At 44.6% G+C, this 10,127-nt stretch overlaps 1 protein-coding gene across 1 annotated transcript; it reads right to left on the bottom strand.

Annotated features, from left to right (window-relative positions):
* Window positions 1–4,969: 4,969 nt before the first annotated feature.
* Window positions 4,970–9,998, bottom strand: LOC116967296 (inositol 1,4,5-trisphosphate receptor-interacting protein-like). Its single transcript, XM_033013796.1, has 3 exons — window positions 9,817–9,998; window positions 5,718–6,584; window positions 4,970–5,054 (listed from the first exon to the last, which is right to left on the bottom strand). Exons 2-3 carry the CDS (start codon window positions 6,581–6,583, stop codon window positions 4,970–4,972), a joined length of 951 nt encoding a protein of 316 aa, XP_032869687.1. The 5' UTR covers window position 6,584; window positions 9,817–9,998.
* Between the last annotated feature and the right edge of the window lie 129 nt (window positions 9,999–10,127).

The raw sequence follows: 10,127 nt of genomic DNA, 5'->3' as shown, positions 1-10,127 counted from the left end.
CTACACTCCCCAGAGCCCCAACATTAACTGTGTATGTCCTGCCCAAGTTAGACTTCCCATAATGTAACATTTGACATTTCTCTGTATTAAATTCCATCAACCACTCCTCAGCCCATCTGGCCAACCTGTTGCAATTTTTCATAACCATCATCACTATTTGAAATATCACCCACTTTTATATTATCTGCAACTAACTAATCTTGCCATGTATGTTCTCATCCAAATCATTACAAACAGTAATGGGCCCAGCACTGCACCATGAGGCACCACTGGTCACAGGCCTCCAGTCCAAGAATCAACGTTCTACCATCACCCATGATGGAGTTCCTTCCATGAAGCCAATTTTCTATCCATTTAGCTATCTCTCCATGGCTCCCGTGCGATCTAACTTTTCAGAGCAGCCTACCATATGAAACCTTGTTGAATGATTTGCTCAATTCCATATCTATCTATACTATTACTAAAAGTCACATCTTGTCCCACTACCTGTCTACATTGTAAATACATTTTAGAAAAACGCTACCCTATATCGCTATGATTATTTCGCCATCTTACTCACCGCCCTCCTCTCCTCCAACCACCCCGAGATTTTTTCTGATCGGTGAAATAATAAAAAAGTTATGAATGCTTAAAAAAATCATGAGATCAACTGATTGGTTTTCTCGCCTGTCACTCACCATGATGAAGGTAACACCCCTTCTGGGGGGCCAGAGGAAAAAGCCCCAGATGCCAGACATGAGTCAGCCACTCTGGAAGACCGTGAGTGAGAGTTGAATCCAGAACTTTGATTCTCCGCCGTGTGTGAACTGAAATGTGTCTGTGCTGTGCTGATTGAACTGTGCCTGCCCCATGAGTGAACTGAATTGGTAGCCCTGCACTGTGCTTGACTAAAAAATAATGAAATTGATTAAATTGTTGGTCCTGCACTGTGCTTGACTTGAAATTAAATGGATTTTGTTCTTGGCCCTGCACCATGTTTGACTCAAAATGAAATAGATTTTGTTCTTGGCCCTGCACTGTGTTTGACTTGAAATGAAATGGATTTTGTTCTTGGCCCTGCACTGTGCTTGACTTGAAAGGACATGGATTTTGTTCTTGGCCCTGCACTGTGCATGACTTGAAAGTACATGGATTTTGTTCTTGGCTCTGCACTGTGCTTGACTTGAAATGAAATGGATGTTGTTTTTGGCCCTGCACTATGCTTGACTTGAAATGAAATGGATTTTGTTCTTGGCCCTGCACTGTGCTTGACTTGAAATGGAATTTATTGAATTGATGGCCCTGCACTGTGCTTGACTTGAAATGGATGTTGCTGTTGGCCCAGCACTGTGCTTGACTTGGAATGGAATGGATGATGCTGTTGGCCCAGCACTGTGTTTGACTTGAAAGGAAATGGGTTTTGTTTGTGTCCCTTCTTCGTGGCCCTTCGTGACCCACTGTGCTGGACTTGGAATGGAATGGATTCAACTGTTGGCCCTGCACTGTGCTTGACTTGGAATGGAATGGATTGAATTGTTGGCACTGCACTGTCCTTGATTTGTAATGGAACGGATTGAATTGTTGGCCCTGCACTTTGCTTGACTTGGAATGTAATGGATTGAATTGTTGGCCCTGCACTGTGCTTGGTCCAAAGGTCCTGCTCACTCCGGAAGTCCTGCTTAGTCCAGAAGTCCCATTCAGTGGAGAGGCCGCGCTCAGCCGCATGAGTTGAACCAAGAAAGTTTTACTGTCATATATATGTTGTGTGTGTGTGTGTTTGAGATGGAGGGTGTCTGTGTGTGTGGCTGTGCGCATGTGATGGAGGGTGTCTGTGTGTGTGTGTGTGTGTGTGTGTGTGTGTTGGAGGGTGTGTGTGTGTGTTGGAGGGTGTGTGTGTGTGATGGAGGGTGTGTGTGTGTGTGATGGAGGGTGTGTGTGTGTGATGGAGGGTGTGTGCGTGTGTGTGTGAGCCCACCAGCCGTGAGTCAACTGCCAGCCCACCAGCCGTGAGTGAGTCAACTGCCACCCCACCAACCGTGAGCGAGGCAACTGCCAGCCCATCTTTGGCCTTCCTGAAATCACTCATTTCAGCCCACAAGGCCCCTATTAGCCTAGAAACCAAGCCCCGTTTCCCAAAATGCCTGTATTAGCCCAAGCGGAGCATTTTGGCCCAAAAGACACGTCAGGCCAGGAAAAGTCCAGAAAAAGTGTCTTTCACTGAGATTTCACTCAGATTGTTTTTGTCTCTTTGGCCCATCAGGCCTGTACTATCCCAGGAGGAGTCCCTTCGGCCCATCAGTAAGTATTCCCCCTGTAAGTGTTAAACCTCAGACAAGTATTTTTATCCCTCCCTTCATTGGCTCCGTGTGAGATCCACGCCAGGATAGGCGTTCCTCCTTCATTGCTGTGATCTGTAGAAAAATGTCTAAAATTGATTCTCCACCCTTCTCTCTGTGTCTCTCACCTGTTTTGGGCAGAATTTCTGGCAGTTTCTGAGCTGCCAGCCCAACAGCCATGAGTGAGTGTGTTGCCAGCCCACCAGGCCTGAGTGACTGAGCTGTGAGCCCACCAGGCCTGAGTGACTGAGCTGCCAGGCCTGAGTGACTGAGCTGCCAGGCCTGAGTGACTGAGCTGCCAGGCCTGAGTGACTGAGCTGCCAGGCCTGAGTGATTGAGCTGCCAGGCCTGAGTGACTGAGCTGCCAGGCCTGAGTGACTGGGCTGCCAGGTCTGAGTGACTGAGCTGCCAGCCCAAGAATCCATTCGGCCCACAATGTCCATACTAGCCCTCTGGAAGCCAGTCCCTTCGGCCCATAACACCCATACTGCGCTCCAGAAACCCACTCCCCCATTGGCCATCAATATTGGAATTGGTGGAGAGGTGGAATATTGCGTTGGGGGACCTGTGTGAACATGGGTCCCAGCGGGTCCCACTTAGTCTAGTATACATCTATAGTTCTGCCTCATCAACCTTTTTGGTCACAGCCTCAAAAAACTCAATCAGATTTGTGAGACATGATCTCCCACATACAAAACCATGCTGACTACCCCAAATCAGCCCTTTTCCTAGAAAATGCCCTTATATCCTATCCCTCAGAATAATCTCTATTAGCTTTCCAACAACAGATGTTAAGCTCACTGGCCTATAGTTTCATGCATTTTCTCTGCAGCCCTACTTGCATAGAGACACATTTGCCACCCTCCAGTCTTCTGACACCTCCCGTGTTTAATGTCGACTCGTAAATTTCAACTAGGGCTCCAGCAATTTCCTCTCTAGCTTCCCACAATGTCCTTAGATATACGTATCTGATCAGATGCATTTGCAGGAAGTGGCTTGCTCAGTGGAGACAGGTTTCTTCTAAAATATCTTGTATATGCAAACACTGAACAATATTTTAAAATATAAGATTTAACAATATTTTTTAATTAAAAATATTGATTATTAATAATGTATAAAAATACTAACTAATATACGTGGAAAGATTTTTTTAATGTTGTTAAACATAATGCAAAATAAACTGCTGGAGGACCTCAGCAGGTCAAGCATCATTTATGGAGCCAAAGGGATAGTCAATGTTTTGGGTCGATATCCTCCATTAATAGTGAGAATGTCGCGAGATAGTGACATTTCATATGGTATCTCTTTAAATTTATTCCCTAAAAATCCTTGAGTCAAATAAGAAATCTTTGTTTCATTAGTGTGAGACATGAAATATAAACTGAAAATGTTGCTATATGAGTTCTGTAAGGGTCTCTAGGTAATAGCAAAATGACATGGTGTTCCATGAAATATGAAAGGTAATGCAATTAAATGACTAAATGCTTCCTGTCCTGGTCCCAGCTCATTGCTACAATCATAAAGAACAACCATTAACGCCTATACTTCCTTAAAAGATTGTGGAGATTCGGCATATCGACGAATACGCTCTTGACCTGTTCTGGAGAGGAGACAAAATGGTTGTTCCCCTCTTTGCAGAATATGAATTTGTAAAGAGGGTCTGGTGAACCATGCAAACATTCCTGTCACAGTACATCCCCAACAGTTCCGATTTGTGGGCTGTTCCCAGGGACTCATCAATGTTCCCAGACAGACATCAAATGCTGCTGAAATACCATCAACTCACTTTGGTCTGCCCAAAACTCCAAGCACAGCGATTTGTTCATCAGGGAATGTTGCCGACTATCCCATTTCCCCGTCCGACCTCTCTGTCCTGGGTCTCCTCCATGGCCAGAATGAGCAACACCGGAAATTGGAGGAACAGCACCTCATATTCCGCTTGGGGAGTCTGCATCCTGCGGGCATGAACATTGAATTCTCCCAATTTTGTTAGCCCTTGCTGTCTCCTCCCATTCCACAGCCCTCGAGCTCCTCCTCCTCCTCCTTTTTCCTTTCTTCGTCCCGCCAACCCCCATCAGTCTGAAGAAGGGTTTCGGCTCGAAACGTTGTCTATTTCCTTCGCTCCATAGATGCTGCTGCACCCGCTGAGTTTCTCCAGCATTTTTGTGTACCTTCAAGCTGTAGGCTTGTATGCTGAGCGACGCGCTGAAGCTTGGTGCAGTCAACACCAAGGCTCTGTGGGAGAGGACCACTTTCCAGGGTCGTTCTACTGTTGGGCATTGAAGGACAGAGTCCAGTGAGGACACCCCTCAAACTAAGTAAGGGAGATCACCTCAAGAGACCAATGGTGTAATGTACATACAAAGATCACTGAGTATGGCACTATTGAATGTACAGACACTGAGAATGTATAAAAAAAATTTGCACAATTTTTCTTTTGTATATATTTTTTATTCTGAATATAGTTTATTTTTGAAGAAATATCTATTAAATGTATTCTTATAGTTTATTCTTGATATTTTAAAAATCTATTAATTTTATTCTTAATAGTAATGTAAATATTACATATCTTAAATAATTCAGGTCCCAAGCAGAGAGCAAAGCCACCAGATTCCAGCATCTATGTTTCCTTGTGTCAAAGACAATGTTTTCAGTCAGCTGGCTGTATCATTTTTAATGCACTCCATCATTAACGGACACATGTCCATTAATATTTTCTGATACTCCATGAGCGCCTGACTGTAAGAATCACGTTCTATTACAAATGACCGGAAGAGGTTTATAGGCTCTGCTTTTAGAAGAATTTCTGGAATTTCAATTTGCTTAAGAAATGATTGATTTCCAATCATAAATCTCTGTAGCCTTTTTTCATCCAAACATTTTCCGAGATATTTTAACATATCTCTCAGCCTATGTTCCAGGTGACTTTCATGCCAGTTTGAAAATGGCTGACTTAACAGCAGATGCATAAGGAGAGTCTTAAAGACATAGGAACCAAGAACAGATTGCTGGTCTGGAGAACTGCGCAGTTTTTCAGTTAGAAAGATCAGTATTTGAAGGCATTTGAGGTGACACGAGCTTTTGGGGGTATTTTTGGTCATGATTTGCAGAAACCTGTGCTCACAGACTGCACAGGAAATGTTCCAGTAAGTAGTGGATGCTGTACTATTCATGGAGCAATCGGAAAAACTGGGTACAAGATGGACATCTGAATTCTTCAGCCTCACAGCAGGAAAGACTTTTATGCAAATGGTTCGTCCAGACTGATAATGGACTTTTAACCCACAGCAACCTGTAATATTGCAAAAGCTAAGTTCAAAATCGTACTTATGGCGAATTTTGTTCCAAGATTTGGCTAATAAATCCCTGAACCATTTTACTACCTTCTTATAATCCAAATACCAATCGGAACACATGATAGGAGCAAGGCAATTGGCACGAACATCAGGTTCAAATCTCTTGCTGTGAATAAGACACAGAATATCCCCTTCAAGTTCTGTGGTTTTACATTGGCAGCCCAAGTCAGCATTGTGCGGTGTAACCATGAGAATCCTGCCATAATTCTGTTTTTCAGGTGGGATGTCACAGGAACAAATCTCTGGTTTAAAACAATATCCATCCTGGAGAAAAATTGGAACCAAAATATCATATATAGATGGTGTCTTACAGCCCCATTTTTCAAACTGACTCCCAATACCCACACAGTCTTCAAGGATCAGCTCAGAGTTCCACTGACAGAGATTCCTACTGGCCTCCAGAAGATTGTCCACAAAGCTTTCTACAAATTCACAGGTCTGATTTGGCTCTTGGCTCGCATTCTGAATGCAAATGGTGTAGAACTGATCCAGCACACTTTGATCAGGAATATTCAAAATGTTGCCGTAAATTCTTCGAGGAAATTCATTTTCATTTTCTTCTTCCTCTTCTTCCTCACTATTATAGTCCTGGGGAATATGTGGCAAAGTGCCGCCTATCCAGAATCCCAAGAACTGGATTGTGACCAGCAGGAGAATAATATGAGTGTTCCAATTCCATGTTACTGAATCTTCCTTTTTTGCAAATGTATTCCTTATATTACCATCACGGTTACTTTTTTCCTCCATTTCTCTCTGGAGCCGTTCTATCTCCAGTCTGTACCGGTACTCGTGCTCCTTGATTCTGTTCTGGACCTCCTCACTCTCCACTTCATCACTGAGGAGACGAGGGTGGTACAAGCTCCCCGTGATCATCAGAACACACATGTTGAAAAGTTTTAACGCAGTTGTCATCCTATAAAGAACAAGCAGATAACAGATATTCAGGTGTGTGGATAATTCAAGTGGAAGCTACATTAGTACATCTGTAGAAGGATCTGCTATTTTGGGACCATGGAAGATTTCATGAAACATTTATGAAACATTTCATCTTCCATCATTATTTCATAATATATGTGCAGGTACCTTCCTGATCCACAATTGTCGTCAGATATGGGATCACACCACCCCCCAGACAACAATCGGACTATCGGAACCACCCTGCCTGATGTCATCTGTTGCCAGCCCTGAAATATCCTGGTCTATTCTTGCTTCTCGTTCCTCCCCCCCCCCCCACCTCCTATAATCAGTGTTTAAACGGATCCTAACCCAAAACGTCAACTATCCATTTTCTCCAGAGATGTTTCCTTTATCATTGTTACTTTTTTGCCTATTTTTCATTCATGTTTTCTTTATCTATCTATATCACCATCTATATCTCTTGATCACCTTTCCGCTGGCTCACAGTCTGAAGAAGGGTCTTGACCCAAAACGTCACCTATTCCTTTTCTGCAGAGATGATGTCTGACCCGCTGAGTTACTCCAGGATTTTGTGTCGACCTTTGGATATTTTCATTGTTGGGTTGGCCCTGGAGAGACTTGGCAGCTTCATAGTCCTGAGCAAGAACATCTCGGATGACTTGTCCGGGGCCCAGTTTATTGATGTTTTCATGAAAAAGGCATGCGATTGCTTCTATTTTCTTCGAAATTAAAGGGTTTCAACTTGTCACGGAATATTTTAACAAATTTCTACAGATGTACTATAGAAAGTATCCTGACTGGTCTAATGTAATAGAATGCTAGTGGCTTCAGAGAGTGAAGGATTCAGCCTGGTCCATCACAGGCGCAGCCCATCGCACTATCAAAAGTATCAAAATGATGCACTAACTCAAGAGGGTGCTTCTATCAAGGACATACACCCTCTGGACCATCCCCTCTTCTCACTGCTACTATTGGAGTATTGCTACGAACAGGTGATAAAGAAAGCATACAACATGCTCGCATTTATTTCAAGAGGGCTTGTTTACAAAAAACAGGGATGTAATGCTGAGGCTCTATAAGGCTGCATTTGGAATATTGTGAGCAATTTTGGGCACCATATCTGAGGAAGGATGTGCTGGCTCTGGAGAGGGTCCAGAGGAGGTTTATAAGAATGATCCCAGGAATGAGTAGGTTATCATATGATGAGCATTTAATGGCACTTGGCCTATGCTCGATGAAGTTTAGAAGAATGAGGGCGGACCTCATTTAAACATACAAAATAGTGAAAGGCTTGGTCAGAGTGGATGTGGAGAGGATATTTCCACTAGTGGGAGAGTCCAGGACTTAGGTGATAGCCTCAGAATTAAAGGACATTCTTTTAGGAAGGAGATGAGGAATTTCTTTAGTCAGAGCCCGATGAACCTGTGGAATTATTTGCCAGAGAAAGCCAAAGTCAGTTGAAATATTTAAGGCAGAGACAGATAGATTCTTGATTAGTATGGGTGTCAGAAGTTATGAGGGGAGAAAGCAGGAGAATGGGGTAAGGAGGGAGAGATAGATCAGCCATGATTGAATGGCAGAGTAGACTTATTGGGCCGAATGGCCTATTTCTGCTCCTGTCACTTATCTATACTATTACTAAAACTCTCATCTTGTCCTCTTCCGGTTTGCATGGTTTTTAATTTTACGCAAAAACGACCCCCCATAGTGCTACAATTTTTCACCACCTTACTCACCATTCTCCTCTGCGGTAAGTTATATGTTTCGGTGAAATAGGACAAAAGTTATGAAGGTTTAAAAATGGTAAAAAACACCCCTTCCGGCACCCGCTGTAAATAACGGCGGCGAGGAGAATAAAAAGCTGAAGGAGCGGAGTGTGTTGAGCAGCGTGCGGGCAGAGAGCAGCTTGCGGAGAGTGAGCAGCATGCGGGCTGCTTCTGCGGCAACCGGCACGATGAACCGGAATCTGCTGAGTTGATGAACCGGAAGCCTCTGAGTCAAGCCGGAGTGGGACCGGGAACTGCTGTGTGAGGCCGAAAGCTGAAGGTGCGGGGTGAGCAGAGTGTGAACTGCATCTGCTGCATCCTAATCCCCCTCCCCACATCCCCTTCCCCCCTCTCCCCCCTTTCCCCGCCCCCCCCTTCCCCCACACCCCCCCCTCCCCACACCCCCCCCCCTCCCCACATCCCCCCTCCCCCACACACCCTCCCCTGAGTGGTGGAATATTGCGTTGGGGGAACAGGTGAGTGGTGGAATATTGCGTTGGGGGAACGGATTGTGTTGGGGGAACAGGTAAGTGGTGGAATATTGCGTTGGGGAATGGGTTGCGTTGGGGTGGGGGGGGGGGGGCAGGACTCCCGTGTGATTGGGACCCAACGGGTCCCACTGAGTCTAGTGATTTTATAATGCCTGAAGTCACACACCACCAGATTCAGGAACTGTTACAGGAACAGTTACTTTCCTACAACCACCAGGTTCTTGAGCCAACCTGCACAACCCTAATCTACCCTAACAAACCACCTCTTCCACTATGAGGTACTGTTTTTATAATTGTGTTTTGAACTTATGTATTTTTTAGCAGGCTTTTCCCCTTTTTTTACTATATTTTTACGTAAAATGTCATGTATAATGTATGTATAACTTTGTTTGTGTCTGCGTCTATGTCTATACAGGTCTAGTAAAAATATTTTTACTAGACCTGTACATCACCACAGTTTTGAAGATTGCAATGCCTGGATTTGACTTGAAAGGAGTTAAAGACACTTCACAAATTGACCACTAGTGTACACAATGCAATGGATTAAAATTGACCTACAATCGATATCAGTAAATCTTTTGAGTGGAGTAAAAATAATGAAAATATTACGGGAGAGAAATTGATCGGAGCTCGGTTTGATGTACCTGAATATATGCAGCAAAGGTTGAGATAACTAACAATATATATATATCATATATATACAATTTTTAAACACGCTGGAGAGATCTTAACTGAGAAGGCAACAGAGTTTTTAAGAAGGAACTGCAGATGCTGGAAAATCGAAGGTAGACAAAAATGCTGGAGAAACTCAGCGGGTGAAACAGGCAACAGAGTTTGAAACTTTTGTCGAAGAGACGCTGAACGTGGGAAGGGAGGGGGATGGGCCTGGCCTTAAAGCAGCTGCTTAATGCCGCGTCCAGTGGCGCTCTGATCCCGTAGACTATCAAGCCAGGAAGGCATCGTCTCTTACCTGGTTGATTGTTCCCCAAAGCTCCACTTGTGCCTGCCTGAGTTGGGGCGTCGCTGTACAAACTTGCTGTGTGTGTTGCAAGCGCCGCCTGCCTGGACTCACGGCCGGTGACGCGGGCCAATTCCACCCCCTGTGACGCTACTGGCGGTGGAGGCAAAGCTCTAAGCTCTAGTATCTTTGCTTGGAGGATCTGGGACAACTGGCTGCAGGAGAGCCTGTGCCCATCATCACCCCGTCGCGGCAGCTGCCCCTGTGTCATCGGCGACCCCCCACTCAGGCGGAAAGTCAACGGAATCGCCGCTGCCGAAGCA

The sequence above is a fragment of the Amblyraja radiata genome, chromosome 39 (genome assembly GCF_010909765.2).
Source record: "Amblyraja radiata isolate CabotCenter1 chromosome 39, sAmbRad1.1.pri, whole genome shotgun sequence".
Taxonomy (NCBI): domain Eukaryota; kingdom Metazoa; phylum Chordata; class Chondrichthyes; order Rajiformes; family Rajidae; genus Amblyraja; species Amblyraja radiata.
Note: the sequence above shows the minus strand (reverse complement) of the source record. Positions and strands in the feature narration are given on the sequence as shown.